This window comes from Calidris pugnax, unplaced genomic scaffold (genome assembly GCF_001431845.1).
Source record: "Calidris pugnax isolate Ruff unplaced genomic scaffold, ASM143184v1 scaffold615, whole genome shotgun sequence".
In the NCBI taxonomy this organism is placed as follows: Eukaryota; Metazoa; Chordata; class Aves; order Charadriiformes; family Scolopacidae; genus Calidris; species Calidris pugnax.
Genome location: NW_015091382.1, coordinates 62,436 through 89,056, shown reverse-complemented (window position 1 = coordinate 89,056; position 26,621 = coordinate 62,436). Strand labels below are relative to the sequence as shown.

The following is a 26,621-nucleotide window of genomic DNA, read 5'->3' as shown; positions in this document are numbered from 1 at the left end:
TCAACCTCGATGAAGGCCACTGACGTCCTGAGCTGCATTAGGCAGAGCAGGTTGAGGGAGCGATCCTTCCTCTCAGCTCTGCACTGGTGAGACATCTGGAGTGCTGGGTCCAGTGCTGAGCTCCAAGTGCAAGAGAGTCCTCTCAGAATTGCTGGAGTCCAGTATGGGGCCATGAAGGGACTGGAGCATCTGACATACAAGGGGTGGCTGAGGCAGCCAATGTTGCTCAGCCTGGAGGAGAGAAGGCTCAGGGGGAACTTTACCAATGTCTATAAATGCCTGATGGGGGGAATAATGAAGATGGAGCCAGATCTGGAGTGCTGGGTCCAGTGCTGAGCTCCAAGTGCAAGAGAGTCCTCTCAGAATTGCTGGAGTCCAGTATGGGGCCATGAAGGGACTGGAGCATCTGACATACAAGGGGTGGCTGAGGCAGCCAATGTTGCTCAGCCTGGAGGAGAGAAGGCTCAGGGGGAACTTTACCAATGTCTATAAATGCCTGATGGGGGGAATAATGAAGATGGAGCCAGACTCTTCCTAAATACTCACTGACATGAAAGAGGCAACAGGCACAAACTGAAATAGAAGAAATTCCATTTAAACTTAAGAAGACTTTTTTTTTTACTGTGAGGGTCGTCAAACACCATGACAGGTTGCCCAGACAGGTTGTGAAGTTTCCAGCCTTGGAGATACTCAAAGCACAACCAGACGTGGGAGCAACCTGCTCCAGCTGGCCCCACTTTGACCATGCCAGTTGGACTAGATGATCTCCAGAGGTCCCCTCCAGCCTCAACTATTCTGCGTTTCTCAGTCTCATACATATAGAGATGAAAGTCCCTATAGTTTGTGTTTTTCATTAGTAACATTATGAACAAGGAGAGTATTACAGAAAATATAGAGCAAGAAAGCAAAGTGATAGCAGAATAGCCCTTGACCATCCCAACACAGGAAATCTGTGTCTCTCACTTAGCAGAAAGTCCACCCTTGACATAACACCCGTTTACGTTCACTTGAACTGAATCTCATCTTTTGATGGAAAAAACCAATCTCATGAGGAATCCTAACCTGTTTTAGCTTTTAGAGGCCTTTAAAACTAAAAGATTGGCAGTAGAAAAACCTTGGTTTTCTTTATTCTTTTGCTTATGCAAGAAAACAGCTGTTCCAAGCTTACTGATCTGTTTATATTTTTTAAGGAAAAGGGAGTTTAGGACTAAAAAGTAGTAAGACCTTTTAAAGCCACTTCAAATCTCACAAGACATTTAACATTGCCTTATAAGCAGAAACAGACTTAATAACAAAAATCAGCATTTAGGCTCATATACTACTGCTACTAAAAATGGAAAGAACTAACTCCAGCAATTTGTATGAAATCTTTGGAAATTCCTTGTTACAGACTCCAGATTCACTTCATTCCTGCACAGCTGAATACACTCTGTAAACAGTTTTAAAGCTGCATCTGCTGTTGAACGATAACATTATGGAGAGCCGGTCATAACTTCTGCTGAAAAGAAACAGTTGGAGATCTTTGAAGGATAGTGGAATTGTAGTTTAGCCTTTGACTGGCTCATAAATTGTCACAGAAGCAAATAGCAAATGTAAGTCACATTTTCCTTTCTTTCTTCCCTATCCTCCTTGTCCAGCCAATACCACATAAAAATTTCCATACAAATTATAGCAGGTATGGACACAGGAATGCTGACAAATCACTTAATGGCCCTTCTGCAACTATGTTACAGTGCAAGAGGACTAAATAGACTCCCACAGGAATGCTGACAAATCACTTAATGGCCCTACTGCAACTATGTTACAGTGCTAAATAGAGGACTAAATAGACTCCCCAAAAGATCTTTGGAAGTATGTTACACAATTATGAAGGGAAAAAAAAAGAACCATAATAGACAAGTCATTCTGATTCAAGTTTAGTATTTCATAGTAATAAATGGCCATGAAAGATTCAGAGAACATCCTTAGGAATTGGTATGCTGTGTTTACACACACTCCCACCATAATTAAACTCAAGGTATTTTTGCTACTGAAACAATTTGAGCATTGCATGTTGTTATTTGTTCTATTTAACCATCAGTGCCAATGTAATGACAAATTCCTATTCAGCTACATCTAGAGCAGTCATTCACTGAGTCCCCCCTTTCTCAGCTCCAGGTCCTGCAGTACTCACTATTTCCTTTGACCTTAGCTTTCGTGTTGGGAGAATAAATGGTTCTCTGCCTGGCAGAAGGCAGATAAGGGATATTTCCCAATAAACAGTTTCTACGTTGCCTGATCAAGGGCACCTACCTGTGTCAGTGCTTTACATTCCCTGCTTGGTTCTAATAACTCTCATTTATCTTTGTGCTCTGAAATGCATACGGTATTTGTTATGAACCAACCCATAAAACTCCTACCATCTTCACAGTAAGTTACATGGGAAATCAGCTCCCCACGAGTGAAATCTCCCTAATTGTGCTTTACCAATCCATATTCATTTAATTCTCTGAGTGAAGTAGACGTTAGATACACAAGAACAAGAGAACGTTTCTTTTCATACCATCTGCAGAAGCAGTATTTGATAAGCAGAACAGCAAAGATACATTTGAAAAGCCAATGCAAGATAAAGACAGCAAGCACATGCCTTTTCTTGCTAAACTGCTGGCCGTGACACATACATTCCAAATCAGTAGAACTCTGTCACCAGGTCTGTCCCATTACGGCATGGAGTTGGGAGAATACTGGTGAGAGGTACCAAGGGATCAGATGCCATTCAGAGCCTAAAAAGCCTTTGTTGAAATGAAGAACTATTCTTTGTGCTACTCATCCAGAGCATGTTTTTACTGTGCATAGATCAAAACTGATTTTGCCCACTCTGAGCACTGCTGGGTGTGCTGAAAAGTCCTATCCACATTACAGGGGCAGACAGAACTAGTAAAAAATCCTGGGAGAGTGCTTCTGCTAGGAGTTGTGTAGGTCACAGTAACCCCCCATGACTTCTTCTGGCTGAGGTGCTGCAAAGCTTGCATATCCCTCTAAATATCTCAGAGGAAAATGGGAAAGAACTCAAGGAATATCAGTTCCCACCTTATCATAGAATCATAGAATCATTGAGGTTGGAAGAGACCCTTGGGATCATCGAGTCCAACCATCTCCCCTACTCTACAAAGTCCTCCCCTACACCATATCCCTCAGCACTGCATCTAAACGGCCCTTAAACACAGCCAGGGATGGTGACTCAACCCCCTCCCTGGGCAGCCTGTTCCAATGCCCAACCACTCTTTCTGGGAAAAATTCCTTCCTAATGTTCAATCTAAACCTACCCTGTTGGAGCTTGAAGCCGTTCCCTCTCGTTCTATTGTTAATTATCTATGTGGCTTCCTTGGTCCTCAAAACAGCAGTGAGGTTCTGAGTGTGCAGGGGCAGGGCTCTGGGGGCATCCCACTTTGGGGGCAGCAGAAGTTAGGATAACCCAAGAGATGGCTCAGCTTGGGTGAAAAGGATATCATTTGTTTGCAGTTTAAAAATAAATTCTGGCTTGAATAAAAAATGCAAGGGAGGGAGGGAAAAAAATCTATTTCTGTTCAGAAAGTTCCAACAAAACAAAAAGAGGAAAAAAAGCAAAGTTACCAGACAATAGAGGAGAAAATAATGTAGCTGTTTCAACAGACCTGACACTATAAAAAATCCAGCCTGGCAAGTGAGTGTGCCCTACCTAGAATGTGAAATTACTCCTGCACATGGTAACGATTGCTAAGCACATCGCTATGGAAATGGAGAGCTCACAGCAGGCAGAGGGAGTCTTAGAAATGTGGAAAATCAATGCCCTGGATGCTGTGGCGAAGAATGATTCCAGCAGAGTGACCTTTAAACAGCTTGATCGATTGTAGGCAAGCAGGAGAGAAGCACAAGGGGACAAGCTGAGCACAGGAGAGCTCAGCCACGCTGCAGCCCCTTGGCCAGAGGCAGCACTGGGGGTTCCCCAACAATTTGGCCTGGCAGTGGCTCTGTGGGACAGGAAGAATCACAGCAAGGATTATTTACCCGTGTCTAAGGTAAAAAGAGGAGCTATTTAAGGGGAGAAATAGAAACTACCCCACACTATGGACACTACATAGCACGTGTCTAAGGTAAAAAGAGGAGCTATTTAACAGTAATGTTACATCATAATTTGAGAGGAGAAATAGAGACTACCCCACACTATGGACACTACATAGCGTATTAAGAAAAAAATAATACCATTGATAAATTTGGTCAAGACATCTCTCTTAACAGCTCTTCCTTCCAGACAGTGAGAAGGACCCGATAAGTGGATGTCCTCAGGGTGGCAGAGGCAAGAGGAGATGATATATCACTCCCTTCACACAGCTGGAGGAACCGACCAGGAGTTTTCCAGTGAAATACTGTGGTCAGAAAAAGTGGACTTCATTAAACTGACTCTTATTTTGTTGATATGAATTGCACCCAGAATTCTTTAGTATAACCACCACTCCAGGGGTATGGTACTCACCCAGGAGGTAGAAGACAATATAACTGAGTAGGGACTTAACTTTGGTCTCCCATATCATCATGAATTCTCTAACCATTGCACTACTGACCTGCTGGGTTCTCAGCCTTTCCTGTTGGAGCTGCCCCACTTTGCATAAATATGCAGAGCAAGGAATTAATCCCAGTTCTCCCACCCCTTAGATGAAAGCCCTGACCAATGGGGTATTCACTTCAACTTTATATACACCTTTTGGGTTAAACCAGTTTCAATCAGCTTTGTGAATAAGGTGTGAGAGTTATCTGGGGTTGGTCTCTTCTCCCATGTCACAGGCGATGGGACAAGAGGAAACAGCCTCAAGTTGCGCCACGAGAGGTTAGAAATTGGGAACAATTTTTACAGGGAAAGGGTTATTAAGCATTGGACTGGGCTGCCCAGAGAAGTGGTTGAGGCACCATCCCTGGAGGTGTTCAAAAGACGGGTTGACATTGTGCTTAGGGATATGGTTTACTGACGGTTTTTTATCAGAGTTAGGTTGACGGTTGGACCAGATGGTCTTAAATGTCCCTTTCAACCTGGACAATTCTACGATTCTATGATCTAAAGCAGAACAAACAACTCAAATCTGAAATAAGCAATTTCCACTCAGTCTTCCCTTCTTGTCCCCAGAAGAAGAAAACCCATTCACACAGCCTTTTGCATTGGTTTAATTACTGCAGTTTAAAATAAGACTAGCAGAGAAAACACCCTCATCTGAAATGAGTTGCTCCCAGTCACAAAGCCCACTGGTAGTCACTGGTGTTTCCTTGTGCCCATTGCACTGGGCAGACTGGGCACTGCCAGGGAAGGAAGAGCATTACCCTTTCATCCTGCAGCCGGGGGCTCTCTGAGGGCAGAGCTGGGGATGCTGGAGGGGAAGAACAGGAAAAGCCGCCCTGCGGAAGCCCGTACGTGATCTGCTGTGTCTGCAGCCCCTTCAGCAGCACTGCAGGTACTTGTAGAACACCCAGCCATGGTCAGGGTTAAGCCGCAGTAAGCATTCAGAAAAATAGCTAGCCATAGAGAAATGCAATTTATTTACATAATATTTTCCTTCTCATCAAGAACTACCTACATATAGAAATGCAGTAAGTGCTACAGTCATCAAAAAAAAAAAGCAGTCTTTTTTTTCTTAGTATTTTCCTTTTGCAAATCATAGAAATTTAAATGCAATCTCCCTGTAAGAACCACCACCTCATTTAATAAATGTAAAGTATCAGTACTTAAGATCCAAGAAAGTGGGACATTTTCTTCTGTGCTACTATATATATATATATACAAAAAGTAGCAGACAAGCTGTAATTTAAAATGAACTTAAGAAATTTTTCACTGGCTTAATAAAAAAGCTAAGATCTTTAGTTTGTCTTTCTCAGCAGAGGAAACACAATCAGTAGTACATAGAAATTTGCATTATCTCCTTGTGCAGAGAGAGCTTAAGAAGGGCTTGGTTTCAAAGAGCAGTCAGTCAGCAGCTCCTCAAAGTTAGTAATTTCTCATTTTAGATATGAAACACAGTGACATGAAAGTATTTCCTTTCGAAAAAAAGTGCTCTGAACTATTTTTTGAGAAGAATGGCAGTCTATTAAGGTCAATACAAGCCTCCCTGTGCTGAAGCATTTTACCAATGATAATCTAGAACTCCAACAGTAGCAGAAGAGAGTCAACACTCCCCTGCCTTTTGCTCCTTTACTGTAAATGGCTTTGAAAGTAGCAACACTATTTCAGAAGGTGTTGTTTGGGAATATAGTTCTTAAATACTGTAAGCAAAAAGTTAAATTCAAAAATAAATAAACTCAGGCAGACAGACTGCGTAAGGCTTCAAAAAACAGTTAAGATAGTAAAAATCCTTGGTCACTAATGAAGCTAGTGGGCAAAAAAAAAAGGAGGTGTAGGGGGAAGAGCTTGTATTTTTTCACCCAAACAATGTGATTTTGAATGAAAAACCTTATGTAGAACCAAAGATCAATAAAAAGATCCCTGAGAGCATTTTTACTGCAGTCTTACGTATATACTTATATTTTACCTGCTAGCACAATCTGATCAAATGTAGTATTTCTTCTTTACATATTATCTGTGCTACAATGTTATTGTGTTACTGGTTTGATGTTATCCTCTTCCAGTCTGAACAACAACAAACTTTTTTCTTTTTTTTGTACTTTCTCCAGTTTTACCTCAGTATCTCAAAGTTACTTTTATCCTTATTTCATCTTTTACCTAGCTCCTTTTGCATAAAGAAAAATCACCTCCAGCCTGAAAAACATACTATATGAAGAATTTAAAGAGTTGAAAGGACTTGCTTGAGAGTTGAAACACCAGCATCAATGATTTAAACCTGTAAAAGGGCTTGAGCCCTTGTCACTGATTTTTGGCTAAAGAGATGGGTTATATACTTATGGTGGGTCTCTGTCAGAGGTATTGGGGGGGGGGGGGGGGGAAATTTATTTTGTTTGCTTTTCAGACAGATGATATTATTCCCTCTCATATTCTATGCACTTTTTTCAGCAGTCTGGGACAGTCTGGTGGGTGAAATATCAAAAGCCAGAATATTTATATCTATTTCAAAAGTGAAGTGCAAATTTCTGCCTTTTTCTTTAAAGTAAACTGTAAACTTTGGAATCATTACCATCAATATTATCATTATTTTGACATCTTCTTCAAAGTTGCCTCACTGAGCAACTTTGTCAGCGAGTGCCAACTTTAACTGAATATATTTAGAGTACAGATTCCAGCAGATCCAGTGACTTTCTACCCATCCACACAGCTATCTTTTGGTCCCTACCTTTCCCTTACTTTGTAAAGTGAACTGCCTCGGTTTAGGCTCCCTAAATTGGGCAAAAATAGGACGATTTCAAAGACAGGAGTCAATCCTTAGCTTCTGTTCAAAAAGTTCTCAAATGTAAATACAGTTCATACTGTTGAAATTGCATTAGAGAAAGCTCAGTCATTGGTATGGGGTTTTTTTCCCACTTAACTCTAATGTGAAAATAAGAGCAGATGGATTTTTTGGCTTACACTCTGACCAAGCAGAAGTTTCGGAGGAAAACTACCCCATACACAATGCCAAATCTCAAGCTGTGATACATTGGGGTTCATATAGTCTGACCAAGCAGAAGTTTCGGAGGAAAACTACCCCATACACAATGCCAAATCTCAAGCTGCAATATATTGGGTTCGTATACAGCAATAGGTTGACTGTGAGTCAGATATGCTTTAGAATGTACCCCTAGCAATGGCTGAGTTTTCTGGACAATTTTTATATACACATTCTCACAAAATGAACACTTAGAAGAATGGAACTACATGAAGACTGAACCAGGCAATTAATCAATGCAAACTATGCTTCCTGCCCCCACCAGGACAACACCTGCAGGATGCATTTGCATATTGCACATGTCTATATTGGAAATAATGGAGCTGTAATAGATGGAACAGATGGCGGGATGGAAGAGAAAAACTAAGTGGTGAAGAGCAAACATCTATCTCTCGTAGCAGCAAAGTGCTGAAAGGAAGACCTGGAATCGCCAGAAAGAAAGGTTTTTAGATAAAAACATTTTGAGGTATGAGCTGTTCAACTTTCCTTTTCTCCCCTAGTAAGACAATTTGCTCTATTTGTAAGACTACTCCTGTGTGGCATTATCATTTTGGTAAAAGGTGCCCTTTTCTTGTTCAGCTTTGCTTAACCTTTTTTGGCTTAATGTAAAGGAAGCAGACACTTATTACAGCATGTGCCTACATATGGAGTTTGCCAGGAGTAGCTCTTCTGAGGCAGGTCCAAGTGCAAACAAGACCTGCATATTTACATGTCCACTCTGGTTTTCTAAAGAGAAAGAAATTCTCTTTAGACTCAATATATCTGCAATACACTTAAGTCTCTCCACGGAGTTTGAGCAATTCCTTGGCTTTTGGTATGTGATGAACACCATGGCTGACTGTCTTTCCATGTAGTGAAGAACGTGGTGGTAGCTGTGCTTGGGTCCTCCTTCCCCACACTGCCCAAGATTGCCACGGAAGCCTGTGCCGCAGTCAGATCGTGCCAGCAGCTTTACACACTCACCTGATGTTCTGCAGGGGTTGTGCAATGACATCGCTGTTATTTTTATACTGTATGAAGTAGCACCTGGGCTTTTCATTGCATTTTAAGCATTCTGCCCTTGGGGCTTTTTCGTGTAAGTGACAAATGCTGTTAGCAACTCTGTACTCATGAAAATTCACGTCGCATCAGCACCCCAGTAAGACCTTTAAAACCTTTCCAAGATTAATCTCAAGAACATTTGTCCAGAGTCACAGATATCTTCACCCTCTTCAAGACACTACTTTATGTGCTGACTCTGAACGAAATAGACAGGTACTGAATTTCAGTTTACAGACTTGCTTAGAAACAATAAAAGCCTAAAAATAAGGTGACATCTGCACTATTTATTAGTTGTGTCCAATATCCTGAAGGCTGAGAAAATCTCAGTCTTCACTGAATTGAGAATTAGCGTCTGTGCTTCTTTCCTCAGATGTTCAATTTATATCTGCCAGGAACTTTGCCCTGAGTGAAATTGCTGACTGCTCTGTATGTTCTTTTATTCCACTATTAATCGCAGTCAAAATAGGAAGCTTCTTGAACAAGTATTTTCAAACACAAGAATTTGATGGCCCTGCCTGACACGTCAGGAAAAAAATGTAATTTTGGAACTCTGGAAAGTAATGGATTCCCATTTTTCTCAACCCACAGGAAATGCACCTTTTTTTTCACCCATTCCCTAAAAATAATACGCCTGTTTAGTGACAGGAGGTGAGTCAGCAAAGCCCTGGCCATTCAAGCCCAGGTCCAAGCCCTTGCAGTTAGTTTATTTTTCCCTTCCAGAAGTCCCTCTTTGACCCAGAGGCTGGCATATGACATTAACCTCAAGAAAGTCCTTAGGTTACAGAGTTCTCATGGGCACTGCCTCCTAAACCAAACCTTGGGTTGTTAGTTCAGTAGCTTGAGTAGCTCTTTTTATGGTTTCTTTTTCCATTTTTTAAATCATACTCCTGGCTGTAGAGGGGTGGGTAACTCCTCCCCTTTTCTTTCATATAGGATGTGTAACTAATCTCAAACTGCACTGCAAGTCCCACAGGTGAGGATCTGTCTCTGCTCTATCTACCCAGTTAAGCCCTTCAGGGACAGCTTCATTCACAGAAGTGAAACGCTCTTTTTCATCCTATTGACTTTCAGAGCAAGATTAAGAAAGAATTAATAGAATTTTGATACGTTTTTCCCAAATGCCAGACATGAAAACTGAGCAAAAGCTAAGATTTGTAATAAATCTCTGTTCAGCTGCAATCTAGCAATAATGATGAAATTTGAGGTAGTATATAGACATTTCACTTGCCATATATTCTGGAAAGGTGTTCCCACTGCTATAAATTGTCTCTTATTCACAGAGATTTATCAGAAATGCCACAGAGTTTGGGGAAGAAGAAAAGGAAAAATAATTGGGTTCACTAGGAAACAAACTGAAACATCTAAAAGAATGTGGATGATGAGCAAAGGCAAAAAGCAAAGCACGGAAGCAAAATCTCAGGCAAAGTACTGCCATCTCACTAACCCAGTTCATAATGAAGGTCTCCCTTAAAACAGCAAAAAGTATAAAATACTTCTGAAGGGAGTGACAAAGACTTAATGGGGAGGGAAATCTCATGGATTTTTCATTCTTCATCCTTTTATCGGAAAGAACCTAATATTTCAGAATATTTCACACAAGGACTTCTCATTTAAAAAAAAGAAAAAAAAAGTGAAGACGGATTTTCTGTAGTCATAAAACCTGAACAATGTTCTTTAGCTTGTGTAAATAAAGGTGCTGCAGCTGGAGCTGCAGGAAGCATCCAGCCAAGGGATGAGGCAGATGGCGATTGATTTCAGACGCGCACTCAGGGCGAGCTGCTGACTAACGGGGACGGAGCTTTCCTCTCCTTCCAGGCTCTGGTTTTTCCTATTAGAGACTGAAATACTGCAGGTGGCCTGTGTCTGTCAGCATGGAGAGTGTGACAGCCTAAGTGTCACTGCAGGACAACATCAAACCAGCAAGATTCATCAAAACTGATGCAGAAATAAATTATAAATAACCTCCAACTAGCTCCATTAAATGTAGGCAGTTTCACTGAAGTACAGCCAGCAACACTGTGTGAGCTACAGGGAGCAAACGAGGGCAAAGGAAGAATTACATTATGCAGGAAGAGACTTGCAGCATCTTTTAATGAATTTACAATCCTCCTCAGAGGAACACTGTTTATTTATTCCCTGATATATGTGACCGTATGATTAATTCATCTGCCAGCTCAATAAAACCGAGTCTCAAAACTGTTGGTATATTAGGATTCAGTGATAGGAAATAATAGGATTAGCACGGCAGCATTTTCAGCTTTTGTGATTTTACCACAGGTCACGCTATAGAAAAGCTTTCCTTCAGAGCCTAACACTTGGAGGCACGTGATTAGAGGTGACTCTCACTGTTCATTACTAATATCTAGCCTTAGTGACTGTGAGTAGAACTTGGAAAATGTGAACTTTAATTGCTCAAAACGTCAAGCCCACTAAAAGAAAAGTTGTTGTTTTTATCAACATATTGCTTTACAATGCAAATATCACGGCTTTGGGCATGCAATGCAAGAATTGGAAAATTGGGATTGGCAATAATGTTCTCTCACATACTAAAGCCATTACTGTGTGGTAGCACAGGTTTTGAGACCGTTGTTCCTGCCTGTCCTCCCAACCCCGAGAAAAATCTGCTGGTCTGACAATAACTTCTAACTGGGTTAAATGGGTTACCTGGGGTGTGCCATCCTGACAACCCATCTGCTTTGCAGTAGGAATTCTGCAGAACCAGATCAGATCTGCCTGCAGTGCCTTTCTGTGGCTCTCCCTGTGGGACTGGAAGTCTGGGTGAAAGCTTGTGCGGTTCCCGGTGGCACAAAGAACGTTTTCTGGGCACAGCTGTAAGTTACAGCAACACCAACAGTATGTACATACAGCATTGGTATGGAAGGAGTAATGTGACTGTAGCTGCTCACATCTGGAAAAATTAATCCGTCATTGAAAACATATCCAGAATTGGCTCTTTTATTCCAAAAAACCATGAAGAGGAGTAATGTGACTGTAGCTGCTCACATCTGGAAAAATTAATCCATCATTGAAAACATATCCAGAATTGGCTATTTTATTTCAAAAAAACATGAACTCATAGCTTTATGAAGGGCAATATAAAAACTCACCATCTTATCAATTACGAAGAGTGAGTTACATTCTGCCATGAATTACCACAGTAAACACATCACTTGGGCTTTTCCAAGTAGAGTCTTTTACATCAGATACTAATTCATTTCTAATTGATCTTTCTAAGAAGAACTGTTCAGTGTGACCATACAGTTCAATGTTCTGCCTTCAACACTTCAACTCTTCAAGCACAAAATAGCAGGACTATGGGGCTGAAGACCAACTTTTTTTATTACCAAACTCCTCAAACAAGGACAACACCGCAAAACTCGGATTGCTACTTCATCTCATGCATTTCACAATCCTACTGCAGCTATTGCACAGTAACCTGGTAAAGATGCTGAAACACCTTTAGCAGACTTGACTGCACAGCTACCAGGGTGTTCAAACTAGGGTCAGTTAAGGACAGATCTCTGGTTGTCTCACTGACAATGTCTGTACCAACAGAATGGCCCAAAAAGCTGGATCAGGGCAGTGACACAATCTGGAAGTGAGGACACCACATCCAACCATAAATACGTGGGGAGAGGCCACTATTTTGGACTATCTTTGGTCTGGTCCCAAATTGTGAACCTCCATTAGCACCTGGAACAAATCAGATGTATTTCCAGAGTGAATATTGCAGTTCAGTTTTATCTAAAAGGCACGCAGAGAAAATGAGGAAGATCATGAGATTTGCTCTGACAGCTCAATTCTGATCCTAAATAAAACATTCGCAAAAATGCAGCGTTGTGTTGTAATTGCTTGACTGAAACACAGTATTGTAGTTTGAATAACAGTGACTGCGCATAAAGAGCTAGAAAACTAATTACTTTTCATTAGAGCAAAACATTTGACTCGGCAAAGCAAGCAAGGCAGAGGGGGGCACTGCTGACTCCATTTACCAAGCCCAGCACTTCCCATGAGGGCAACAACATCGTACCAGCTCACAAAATGCACCTCAGAAACACCGACTGCTGTCAGGATGGGGAGGTTCCCAGGAGCACCTTCAAAGCTCAGTAACTGAACTGGGAGTGCAGGGAACTGTGGGGCACTCTCTCACAGTGGTCTTCTAATGATGCTTTTAGAGATTCCCTCTAGAAGTTTCCCCATGTGCACTTTAGCACTGTTACAACTTAGCATAAATGGTATTCATATTTTCCTGAGGACAGTCTGAATCCATCGTCTATGAATATTTCTTTTTGTTAACAGGCTCAAGACCCTAAGAGTTCCATAAAACACAAATCTGGGATTAGCCATCTGATTTAGACAGATCACTTAATACACACATTTTGTCCATCTGTTACATTTTTATCTTGGAAAAAAAAAGCTAATATCCTAAAAGAATAGAATGCAAGACCCTAAGAGTTCCATAAAACACAAATATGGGATTAGCCATCTCATTTAGACAGATCACTTAATACACACACTTTGTCCATCTGTTGCATTTTTATCTTGGAACAGGTAATATCCTAAAAGAATAGAATATTTCAGTCTTTCAGACAATTATTTCAGATTGATACATTATGTCTAAAGGCTGATTCACAGGTGTATGCCCAACGTTTAACAAAAAAATAACTTGACTGACACCAAGTGGAAAGAGAAGCAATAGCTGATGATCACACAGCAACTATGTGCAGTTTTGAATAGTGCAAACAGCCAGGAGGGAGATTTTTTATAAGAATGGTGGGAGGAGAAAGAATTATTTGATAAAATGGGTGGAGCGCAATTTAGGAGAGATAAGAGTTTATCTGCCTGTGTAATAATCTTCCAAGGAAACGGGATATTTGATTTGACAGAGGCAAAATTAAACCAGGTAAAACCACAATAAAGGTGGAGTGGGAAACAATGCAATAAGTAGAAAATGGACAGAATGAAAATCAGAGTCCTTTGTATAAATACTAAAAAGGCTTTAGCTGGCTAGTTCTCTGGGGTGCAGTACATAATAGGAGTATTTTGGCCCTGGGGCAACAATAACTCAAATAACTCCTGATGTGAGAGAAACCACAGATTTTCTTTAGTTCATTTCTGCAGGCAATAATCCTTGATGTGTGAATGAATTTCACGATTGATCTTTTTTTTTCCTTCTTTTTGCTTACTTGCTTATTTGTATAATTCATGAATTACCAGTGACTCACACCCAATTATAAAGAAATAGTTTGGTTAGCCTGTTCTCACCAACCTATCTGAAAACATGAAAGAACAGATTTAATCAAGGTGATAGAAATTAAATGAGAAGCACTTCTGCCGCCTATTGACAATGTGATGTGGCAAGCTTTTTCAGCACTGGAAATGGAAATAGTGCTTGAGAAAGACTTCTGTCTTTCTAGGTCAAGAACAGGTCAGTGACAGCAATAAATGACTATAACTCCTTAAAATCATCCATAAAAAAATAATGGCATATTCTGCCTGAATTTCCTCTTCGCAGGTCATGTGTTTGATCTGCTCATTTATCTTTAACTTGCAGTTTTTATTCTTAACTGCAAGGAAACGAGTCATCTCCCTTCAACACTTTTTCTCTCCCTGTATAAGCAACCAGAAGCAGCACCCACATAACTGACTGGAAAAGTCAAGGCCTCCAAAGAAAACTGACCCAGATAAACGTGCTTCCAGGGAGTAAGGCAGCGGGAGAGGGTTTGTTTGGGAATCAAGAGCATTCAGAAATACCTCTCCACTGGGGAGCCAAGCAGAGCCTCCCTCATTCACAAAATGTTCAAATAGATACACTCTATGGAAAATATATTCTCAGACTATAACAAGATTATACCAGGTTTTGTTTTGTTTTTTTTCAAATTGGCTCTTAATAAATCCTCTTAAATGAAGAATCCTCATTTGGCCTACAAAAAGCTATAGCCCTAAAATGATATATGCAAGTGTCTTGTATTTCAAGCTTTGCTTCTGCCAGATATCCCCTGCACACATTCACCTCCACAGAGAGGGGAAGGAACTGGCCCCCAGTCCTCATCACAAGTAACAGATTGAGGGACTCGGCCTGAGCAGCTGCTTCTCCAGCCACATGTGACACAGCAACCAGAGGAACACAAGGACTCCCTTTGGGAGGATGACCCATGGCACAGAATTGGAGTATGCACTCCGGAGGATTCCAAATATTTTGCGTATGTTTCAGTGTGAAAAGATGCAGCATTTGATGTCATAGAATAATAGAATGATTTGGGGTGGAAGGGACCTTAAAGATCATCGAGTTCCAACCCCCTGCCCTGGGCAGGGACACCTCCCACCAGCCCAGGTTGCTCCAAGCCCCCTCCAACCTGGCCTTGAACCCCTCCAGGGATGGGGCAGCCACAGCTTCTCTGGGCAACCTGGGCCAGGCTCTCACCACCCTCACAGCAAAGAAGTTCTTCCTAGGATCTCATCTAAATCTTATCTCTTCCAGTTTGAAGCCATTACCCCTCCTCCTATGACTACATGCCCTTGTAAAATGTCTCTCTCCAGCTTCTCGTAGGTCCCCTTCACATACTGGAATTTTCAGATACTGGAATTTCAGTATATACTGACAGGTAATGTTTTATTCTGTGTGGCACCATTCCTTAAGACATGGCATAGATGGCATGACACAGGAAACTGGCATGAGGGCAGACAGACAGTCATGGTCTAGTGATGTACTTTGAAAAGAAATTAAACAGTCCCTAAGAAAGAAGGATCTTCCCACTATTAGCAGTCCACCCACAGGTCCAGCTGTGGAACATCTGACAGGCAGATGGACTGTTCATTTCAACAACGGAAGAATCACTTTCCTCATCTTATAGAAAAGATCAAAATTCAAACAGGGTTTGAAGTATCTTTGTCTTCTCCCTCCAGCACTGTCTAAATTATCTTTTAAAGTACTAAAGGGCAGAGATACACATTAGGTCATTTTCTTAAGGAAGTTCCTAACAAACTTCAGGCTACTGGTAATTGGTTAGACTTAACGAAGAAAAGTGATTTAAATATAATAAAAATTAAACAATAAGAATTACTATCAGAAAAAAAATTAAATGTCCCTTCCCCCCAAGAACAGCATGCTCAAACAACAGCTCAGAAGCAGGACTCCACTGCACATCTGCAACATCTGAAACTCACCTGGGTTTCATTTCCAGATGCAGAACACAGCTCAAAGCCTGTCCCCAAAACAAGTCACTAAACAAGAGCTGGCCTGAATTAAACATTGGATCCACAACGCACAACTTCCAAAAGTCAACTGCTATCTTAATTCTAAAGTGTTTGTGTTTGGTAGCTAAAGGAAAGGAAAACTTATTTGAATTTTATTCCAAATTTCACATTAAAGAAACAACAACAACAAGAGATGTGAAAATAAAATCCTACTTTTGTTTTCTGTTACTCAAACATGGCATTCTTTACTTACAGGAACAGATATATGTATACAATAAACTTGTATCACCCTGAATTACTGGCTTTCCAGCCAAATACACACAGAGGATGTTATGTTCTAAGATGTCATATAGCTATTATTCAACAGTTGACATTTTTCAGCAGCTTGAGTGTGAAGAAATTTGCAGGACCATAGTCCTCTTTTGAGCTGTACACGGCTGTCGTGACCAGGAAAAAAGGCTGGGAAGAAAGTCCCTGTGCTTTAGGCTGCGCTAACCATGACAGGGAGCCTCTCCCAGTACATCTTCCCCAACTATTCTGAAGTCAGTTCTGAACTCCACACCAAACTAGGAGATTACAAAGAAATTATATACCAGAAAGTATCACAAGAACCAAAATAGGAATTGATCCACTGATCCATATACATGTACCCTTCTTCACACCCAAGGTGGTGTCAAGGTGCTGCTTCGGTCAAGTATTTCTGCATTGCTCCACATTGCAGGTACAGGTTGCTCTCATAAGGTTCTCCAAATCCCTAATCATCACAGAGACCTTCCTTTCACTTGTTGGCATAGTCTTTTTGAATATGGGTGAGCAGAATTACATACTGTATTTTGGGTGACTTTTCACAACTACTTCAATGTAATGGCATTAATATTTCTTTATCCCTTAGTGATCTCATCTAATAGAAGTTGATCTCATCTGACTAATATCAGTTGTTTTGATGCTATGGGGTGCTTTTACAAATTTTACTTAATCAGTGGAAAGGCAGATATCAAACACACCTGGCCTTGACTAAAACAGAAGGACTTTATTTCATGGGCTAACTCTACCTCCCTTGTCACCTTGCTGGGGCTTGCATGCCTCAGCAGCAGAAGCTCAAGCTAACTTTTATACCTGCAGATTATTACAGCTGAGAAAAACCCCACTAGATTTCAGATGAGTCATTTTAGGTTTTCCAGACATTGTCATGCTTAATGGGAAAAATATATCATCAATAAAAAAAAATTCAAAAGTATTTCCTCTTGTCTGCAGAAAATACAAAAATGCCTCAACACATCAACCTTATAGAGCATCTCCCAGTGGGAACGGTTTCCTATTATGCGCAGGAACAAGCTCATCTTCTTTAACACATTTCCTCAGTGACTCTACAAAGCCAGCTCCAGTTGCTGTCTGCACTCCAGCACCTCACCAAGCAGAGGGAAAGGCATCAAGAGGGAACAAATAAGGGTAAGTTGTTAGTGAGGCATCTCACAAACTACTCCTTTCTGCATTTTTGCTACAGTCCTTATACCTATTTGATTGGGAATGTCTTGCTGTTCGTATACTAAACCAGAAGAACCTATCTTTTCTAGAGACATTGCTTAAATATTTTTTTTCAGTCAGATGACATAGTCTGTCCTTTTAAGATGTCCACTTGGAAAAAACTAGCTCTAGTAGATTTCTTGAAAAATAACAGATGAGTACCTAAATTCAGACCAAAGATATTCAAACTATTCGCTAACAAAGACATAGGAGATTGTTAAGATTAATATTTCATCTCCTCTGTGACAAAGTTCATAATTTTATGTAACTTTGATCCATTCCAAAATATAGGATATAAAATATTTAGATCAGGAATCTGTCTAACTTTATTTTGAAAATAAAGCTGTCTAACTTTATTTTGAAAAGCTAATTACACAATCCTTGTAAGAAAACTGAAGGAAATTAACTTAAATCAATCCATTTTCCCTACAATTTTAGTTTTTATAAAATGAAACTTCTAGAAAAAAAATAGTCTCAGCTTATTTTAAATTTTTAAGAGGAAGACTTTTTTTTAGTTCTAAAATACCTCTATACTTGAAAACATTATTTTGAAGTAATTTTTTTCCAAACTCCATTCTGCTTTAGTATAATTTAAGCTCCTTATTGCCTTAGAAGGTAAAAAACTTTTTTACTCTGTATTTGTTGTTGTTAAGAGGTTCTACCTACTTGCTCTTTGTCATGCTTTGTCCAGCCCAATTTTAAAATCATACTCAATTTTCTTCTAATGCTTGTCTGCAAATGAAGTTACACAACTATTTTCACCTTCTTCAGATAAAAAGGAATTTTCTTTAAGTGTATAGTGTATAAAAACCCAACACTTTTTACAGTATCTGCCATTCTCCAAGTAATATCCAAGACAATATACAGTCAGATATTTTTGCTACAGTACTTACTTATTCCAAATGAATTTGAAAAAAAAAAAAAAAAGAAGAAAATACATTTTAATTGTGGGATGTATTTAAATCATAAAGAAAGATGGTTTCAAGACTGGAAGTTCCCCAGTTTGTATTACAAATCCCAATCTGGTCCGCGGCTAGCTATGTATTTTTAAATGCAGAGAAGTAGTAGGAAGTATGACTAGTAGTGTAAGTAGTAGTAGGAATAGCTCTAGAGGTTTTAAAATAGCAAGTATAAGGCAATAAAATGGAAGTCTAGTGGGATTCACTCTGCAGAAGTGGGAATTATGTAGCAAAAAGGATAATTACCTGCTAGGTCAAAGCACAGTTATTTAATCCTTAAAAGATAAGTACCAGATATGCAAAACTTCCAATTCTGTATTCACCCAAATCTTAAACTCTGTGTTCTCAGAGATGCATGAAGCTATAAGGCAGCAAAAAAGAACTTTTTGCTACATAAAAATGTGTACTTCTTAGTTAGAGTCATAAGGTTCTCCAAATCCCTAATCATCACAGAGACCTTCCTTTCACTTGTTGGCATAGTCTTTTTGAATATGGGTGAGCAGAATTACATACTGTATTTTGGGTGACTTTTCACAACTACTTCAATGTAATGGCATTAATATTTCTTTATCCCTTAGTGATCTCATCTAATAGAAGTTGATCTCATCTGACTAATATCAGTTGTTTTGATGCTATGGGGTGCTTTTACAAATTTTACTTAATCAGTGGAAAGGCAGATATCAAACACACCTGGCCTTGACTAAAACAGAAGGACTTTATTTCATGGGCTAACTCTACCTCCCTTGTCACCTTGCTGGGGCTTGCATGCGTCAGCAGCAGAAGCTCAAGCTAACTTTTATACCTGCAGATTATTACAGCTGAGAAAAACCCCACTAGATTTCAGATGAGTCATTTTAGGTTTTCCAGACATTGTCATGCTTAATGGGAAAAATATATCATCAATAAAAAAAAATTCAAAAGTATTTCCTCTTGTCTGCAGAAAATACAAAAATGCCTCAACACATCAACCTTATAGAGCATCTCCCAGTGGGAACGGTTTCCTATTATGCGCAGGAACAAGCTCATCTTCTTTAACACATTTCCTCAGTGACTCTACAAAGCCAGCTCCAGTTGCTGTCTGCACTCCAGCACCTCACCAAGCAGAGGGAAAGGCATCAAGAGGGAACAAATAAGGGTAAGTTGTTAGTGAGGCATCTCACAAACTACTCCTTTCTGCATTTTTGCTACAGTCCTTATACCTATTTGATTGGGAATGTCTTGCTGTTCGTATACTAAACCAGAAGAACCTATCTTTTCTAGAGACATTGCTTAAATATTTTTTTTCAGTCAGATGACATAGTCTGTCCTTTTAAGATGTCCACTTGGAAAAAACTAGCTCTAGTAGATTTCTTGAAAAATAACAGATGAGTACCTAAATTCAGACCAAAGATATTCAAACTATTCGCTAACAAAGACATAGGAGATTGTTAAGATTAATATTTCATCTCCTCTGTGACAAAGTTCATAATTTTATGTAACTTTGATCCATTCCAAAATATAGGATATAAAATATTTAGATCAGGAATCTGTCTAACTTTATTTTGAAAATAAAGCTGTCTAACTTTATTTTGAAAAGCTAATTACACAATCCTTGTAAGAAAACTGAAGGAAATTAACTTAAATCAATCCATTTTCCCTACAATTTTAGTTTTTATAAAATGAAACTTCTAGAAAAAAAATAGTCTCAGCTTATTTTAAATTTTTAAGAGGAAGACTTTTTTTTAGTTCTAAAATACCTCTATACTTGAAAACATTATTTTGAAGTAATTTTTTTCCAAACTCCATTCTGCTTTAGTATAATTTAAGCTCCTTATTGCCTTAGAAGGTAAAAAACTTTTTTACTCTGTATTTGTTGTTGTTAAGAGGTTCTACCTACTTGCTCTTTGTCATGCTTTGTCCAGCCCAATTTTAAAATCATACTCAATTTTCTTCTAATGCTTGTCTGCAAATGAAGTTACACAACTATTTTCACCTTCTTCAGATAAAAAGGAATTTTCTTTAAGTGTATAGTGTATAAAAACCCAACACTTTTTACAGTATCTGCCATTCTCCAAGTAATATCCAAGACAATATACAGTCAGATATTTTTGCTACAGTACTTACTTATTCCAAATGAATTTGAAAAAAAAAAAAAAAAGAAGAAAATACATTTTAATTGTGGGATGTATTTAAATCATAAAGAAAGATGGTTTCAAGACTGGAAGTTCCCCAGTTTGTATTACAAATCCCAATCTGGTCCGCGGCTAGCTATGTATTTTTAAATGCAGAGAAGTAGTAGGAAGTATGACTAGTAGTGTAAGTAGTAGTAGGAATAGCTCTAGAGGTTTTAAAATAGCAAGTATAAGGCAATAAAATGGAAGTCTAGTGGGATTCACTCTGCAGAAGTGGGAATTATGTAGCAAAAAGGATAATTACCTGCTAGGTCAAAGCACAGTTATTTAATCCTTAAAAGATAAGTACCAGATATGCAAAACTTCCAATTCTGTATTCACCCAAATCTTAAACTCTGTGTTCTCAGAGATGCATGAAGCTACAATTTAGCAAAAAAGTGCTTTTTGTCATATTAAAATATGTACTTCTTGGTTAGAATCTTCATACTTTCAGAAAGAAGATTTTTAGACAATTTTCAATCCCTTAAGGCCGGTTCTGAAAACTGACTTCAACACGCAATTTTAACACTAGACCTATGAAGATATAGAAACAGAATCAAAATCTTTGCCTAAAACTAACCTAGTTTTTACCATCATCTTCTGGTGACATTCCGCTCCAGAACTTTGAACAATAATATATTTTGTACAATTATGAGGTAAAAGCATTGAACTAGAGACAAAATGGAAGCACTGTGCTCTTTCCCAGTTGTATTTCTGGTACTTGATGTTAGGAAGAATGGCTCTGTGGGAAATAAAGCAAGATAAAATCTTCTTCCAAAAACCTAAACCTCACGAGTAATCCTGAGAAAGAAATAGCTGTGTTCTGGTTCTGCATTTAGAACCATGCTACTGAATCATACTTATCAGAGTGTTATTCTTATTCTCTGGGCAGTTGAAGCATGAACAAGACAGAATTCATCGCTGTTGCGGGCTTTGCCCTGTCATTGCTGTTCCACATGACCCGAGCTGAAGTCTGTCCTCCCTCCTGCTACTGTAAGTCTCTGGGGGAGATGAAGGGTTTGCTGGTAGACTGCAGCTCGAGGAGGCTGAGGGAACTGCCGGCCTTGCCCAGTAGCACCAAGAGGCTTTATCTACACAACAACAGCCTGACCTCGGTTCCTCCCGGTGCCCTGGACAGCTTGCACGGCCTGGAGGAAGTGAGGGTATTTGACAACCCTTGGAACTGTGACTGTCACATCCTGTACCTAAAACTCTGGTTAGAAGACATCTCGGCACCCTCTCTTGAGAGCACCAGATGCGCGAGCCCAGCTCCCGTGAGGATGAAGGCCTTGAGGCAGCTGACTGGGAACGAGCTGGGGGTTTGTAAGAGGCTTCTCCCAATCAAGTGTCTCGAGTTCTTTTGGCGAGACCTCATTTTAATTGCTGGAGCAATAATTGCCCTGATTTTAGTAGCATGGGCACTGAAATTCTCCAAAAAGCTGGTCTGCCAAATAAACCTAAGCCTATATCACTGTAAGGGCCGACTGCTGGGGAGGCACACCTCCAAAAACCACAAGATACTGTGAGCTGTTCCCTACCACGAGCTTGAACAGAAACAGCAAACTATTCTACCACAAAACCGCATGGTTTTAATGGTGAACATGCCATAAACAGGTCCAAGGGCTCAAAAGCTGGGTCCTCAGATAGGCAAGTTTCATGTCATTTCCTTTCAAAAATAAGTATCAACAGGCGAGTTTCATTCTGCTGCCATCTACTCATATGAAAAGCAGCTTCTAAATTTTTAAAAATCATTTAACTTAGCATTTTTCTGCTGAATTCTCAGCTCTTACAGCAAGATGATCTACATCCCCAAATCCTACACTTCTTAAGATATGGAGATGAACACCATTTGTATTATTTCAGCAATTCTTTTCTCATTCAGAAGTTGTGTTCGCAACCCGTTACCCCCTCACGCTGTCCCAATGGGCTTGGTAGGACCACTCTTGTGTGCAAACAATTTCAAGCATCTCTTCCTCACCTTCAGGAATTTCCTGCCAGCAAAGTGAATGCATCCCTTATTGAATATGCTCAAAGATGGACTGGTAATGAGAATATAATCCGTAAAAACTATTTTAGATATTGTTGAATTTCATAGAGGGTGAACACGAAAAAAAATTCTAAGAGTAATTGAAATAATGGATGTTTATTAAAGACTCGCACTCATCCAATTTTGATTTCTTTCACATTTCTACACTTTTCATATTAAAAACCTAAGAAATTTTTACAGTTTGTCTTCCAGTTTTACTACTGATATTTGATACACTAGATTTTCTGCAACAGCTTTGAAGAGGATGTACTCTCTTGCCTTTTTGTGTCCTCTATCCTCATAGAAAAATTGTTGTGGTGACTCAAACGTACTGTTTTCTCCCTAACCTGGTAATTCACAAGGCTCCAAGAACAACAATTCATGCTGTCACCCTGCCTGGTCTGGTAAAGGTAGTTGGGAGATCTCTGAAGGTCTCCTACACTTAATACTACTGTGGGCAGATCAATTTAGGAGACATTTTGCAAATGCTCTGCCTAGCCCCAAACCTGAGCCAGGCATTAGAGGTTATCTGCTGAAGACACCAAAGACTGCTTGGATCCTTACCTAGCACCTTGTGATGAGTGGGGTTCCTTGTTAAAGCACAAAATACCCCAAGCGAAGCTGGGGTTAGCTTTCTTCCAATAGGTGATTTTGCCATTACCAAAAATGTGCTGTCACTTCAATAAGATGAGACTCGTTCCTAGCCACAAACACTCAAATCCAAGGCAGCAGAAGCTTCACAGGGACATTCCCAGGTCCCTCTTGCCACTGCCACTCCAGTGATACAGAGCCAAACTGTCCATGCTGACTGCTGGCACCGTTCTCAAGCAGCTTTAGAAGAGACGTGTTGCTGTCTGGAATGTATCTTAACTGTTAGTCCGCTCACTCTCCTGCACTAGCAGGGACAGGCCAATCTGAGACACCACCACTTGTCAACCTAAATTGATGCCAATTCAGGATGAGCCACTTGCCCCTCTCTGTGACACAAGGAACGGCCACCAAGTACAGTGGAACTGCTGGAAGAACCTCTGAAGCGCAGACAGATTTGGGGAAAGGACATGAGCCATGGGTAGAGGGTTACACAATTTATAACGTAGTGTAGCATGGGGCTTTAGATTGAGAAAAGGAAAGGAAGAGTCAGATATTCTCCCTGTGCTGTAAACGAATTAATGATCTGAGAGATAATACACCCATTGCAATGTTAAAGTCTGCAAATGATACATAGTGGGGAAAAAGAAGAGAGAAGTCATAAATGCAAAGAGCAGTGGGTTACTCGGAGTGCCAAGAAATCGAAAGCAAGATTGTACATCTAGAGACAAAAGATGGGTTGAGGACTCAATTCAGAGAAAGCAAATAATCTGGTAAGAATGATCTCCCATGTACAACATTGCAGCAAAGGGCTAATGTGATCTTCTCTTGTTAAAAGAGGGAATAGCATTTAGGGATAGAAAGATTTATTTACTTCCATGTTTAGACAAACTACAATAATCTAGTATCAATGTCTACAGATGAGGAAGAATCAGATGCAGAAGAATCAGAAAAAACACAGTAATGTAAATAAAGGATTGGAGAATATATCTTAAAAGGAACTTGATCAACTTCATTTAATAAAGAGGAATTTAAGGAATGACAAGATGACAGCTTGTATGAATCTACATGAAGATAAATTTGTTAACAAAGGGCTGGGACCAGAAATTAGAACATCAGACTAGAAACAAGACTCAAAATCAAACAGTGGAAACACAAAAACACCTCGTCAAATGCCATAGTGAATTCTACAGCTTAACCAACATTGGGCATTTTTTCAAATTGGTAGGCGCTACCTGAAATGAGAACTATTTTAACAGAACTGTACGTGACACCTAAACCATTACAACCATTCTATTCGCTTTGGTCACCTGCAAAATTTATGGTGGGACAAGCCACGAAGTGAGAGCCCACAATGGCAGCGCATCACAGGGACATCCTTACTGAGCACCAGCAACATCCCTGAGGAGCTCAGTCTGTGCCAGCGGAGCAGCCCTTCCACACCCCACAGCAGCAGGAATATCCCACCCTACCGTCTTCAATTGCACATCGCACTCTTCACCATGAGGAACTCAACGTGCAGCACAGAATTGGCTTTTTACAGTGTCGCATCCCTGCGGCAGGAGATGAACCATGTAACCTAGAAAGAGCAGGGCTCAGGAAGGCTGCATCACGCTCCCGTGCAGACCTGAGTAAAATTGTGTCTTCAGATTTACGTGTACATTTCCATCAGGTGAGCACAAACACTCAGAATTTCCCTGGCTTTATTAAATGTTATTCTACTTAAATAACCTCTGCGGGAGAGAATTTCAGAGAAATACACAGGAACACGGTGGTGTGTGCACTTAGACAATTTTAGAATATTTTTGCTCTGCTGAGCTTTTCAATTTTTTAAAAGGCAACCATCATTTTGTAATAATGCGGAATATCGTAGAAGAAATGCACTCTGAGATCTCTGATGGAGAGTTTCCTAAATGATATTTCTTGTTTCCCCAAAATAAAATAAATCTTTAACACTAAAAGCTTATCACTCTCTGTTGTGCCTATAAAGCCCAGATACACGTTTTCAATCCTGCCATAAAACCCAGGCCATGCAGCCCAGTGAACGTGAATAGTTACAGACCATGGCCTGTACCAAAACAACATTCAATGTGCAGGTGAAGTGCATGAAGTTGTAACTGTGCATTGGAACACTGTCATCTTGAAGGTTTGCTAGGGTAGATAAAATAATAAACCGCTTTAATTGTACAAACAGAAAAAAAAATAGCAATTAGCAAACATTTCTGCTTATACCAACCAACACACTAAATAAGACACAGAGAATACAGGGGAAAAAAAGTATTTGAGAGAACATGTCTTCTGACCCCGTAAGAGGAATGAAGAGGGAATCTCCTCTTTGGCAGTATTTCACATTACACTTTAAAAAGTGTTGTATTTATCACTATTGAACCATTTGGCTTTTCTCTGAAAAAGGGAAAGCTCCACCTACCTCTGAAAAGGGGAAAGCTGGAACTGCTAATTAAAGGCTCAAGAGCAACATTCAACCCTTTATCTGGCAAGGCCACCATGTCCTGCTTGAGCCATATACTCCATCAAAGTGCATAAATAATGCTGCAGTTGGTAACAATGTGCAAAGACAGGAAAATACATCAGTTATCTAAGGGAAACATGCAGTCAGCACTCCCTCAGGAGTTTGCAAAGATCTCAGAAAGCAGTCCTGTATCATGCCTGCAAGAGTGCAAACTAGTGAATATATCTCTTCTCATGCTCTTTGGTAACATATGTATAATTACTGGGATTAATTACAACTGAAAACCTTGGTTCAGTATTTAGCAAGACAAGTAATCATACCCAGAATGACTGAGCAAGAACAAAAAGTTATTTTTCAACAGTTCACTAATACACAGGGTAGAATTTGCAATAAACTGCAATTCTATGTAAACTGCAGTTCCATTAATGTGGAAAATATTTGCAGGCTTTATTTATTAAGCAGAATGGTAGGTGACTCGCCTTTTCACTTGAAATGCTCAAGATTTCCTTAACATTGAAGCAAAAAGAGTTGCTCAATCTGAACAACAACTGTTTAGCTCAATGCTTGCTTTCTGCCTGGGCTCTACAGTTAGAATTCATTCCACACCCAGTGTTTGAGTTCATGCATCAGGGAACTTACTGCTTTTGCTCCTCCCGCAAATCCTCCCAGATTTTCTTTTTTTTTTCACTGTTCCATTAATTTAATACATCAACTGGAAAAAAAATAATATCTAGAACAACAGGATAATGGAGTTCATGCATCAGGGAACTTACTGCTTTTTGCTCCTCCTGCAAATCCTCCCAGATTTTATTTTTTTTTCACTGCTCCATTAATTTAATACGTCAATTGGAAAAAAATAATACCTAGAACAACAGGATAATTCCCACTAAAGCAAGTGCAATATACTGAAGTGACTAGTGCCTGCAATTTTAGTATAATAAAGGGTGGCTACAAACATAAAGGACCCTTATTAAAGGGCACACAATGTAGGATGTCAGCATGAAACAGAGGTGAAAATCACTGGGTTTGCTTTTTTAAAAAAATAAATAATATGAAAATCTGTTTTCC

At 39.8% G+C, this 26,621-nt stretch overlaps 1 protein-coding gene across 2 annotated transcripts; it reads left to right on the top strand.

The window, feature by feature from the left end:
• Window positions 1-17,255: 17,255 nt before the first annotated feature.
• Window positions 17,256-26,234, top strand: GP9 (glycoprotein IX (platelet)). Of its 2 annotated transcripts, none has more exons than XM_014961372.1 (2): window positions 17,256-17,285; window positions 21,362-26,234. In XM_014961372.1, exon 2 carries the CDS (start codon window positions 21,369-21,371, stop codon window positions 21,993-21,995), a length of 627 nt encoding a protein of 208 aa, XP_014816858.1. In that variant the 5' UTR covers window positions 17,256-17,285; window positions 21,362-21,368; the 3' UTR covers window positions 21,996-26,234. The 2 variants fall into 2 exon arrangements, with proteins under 2 accessions (XP_014816858.1, XP_014816857.1); XM_014961371.1 differs by lacking the exon at window positions 17,256-17,285 and adding an exon at window positions 19,373-19,454.
• The last annotated feature ends 387 nt before the right edge of the window (window positions 26,235-26,621 follow it).

What these genes read in the sequence shown, in the direction of transcription:
- GP9 (XM_014961372.1), top strand. Translation starts at nt 21,369, where the DNA reads ATGAACAAGACAGAATTCATCGCTGTTGCGGGCTTTGCCCTGTCATTG.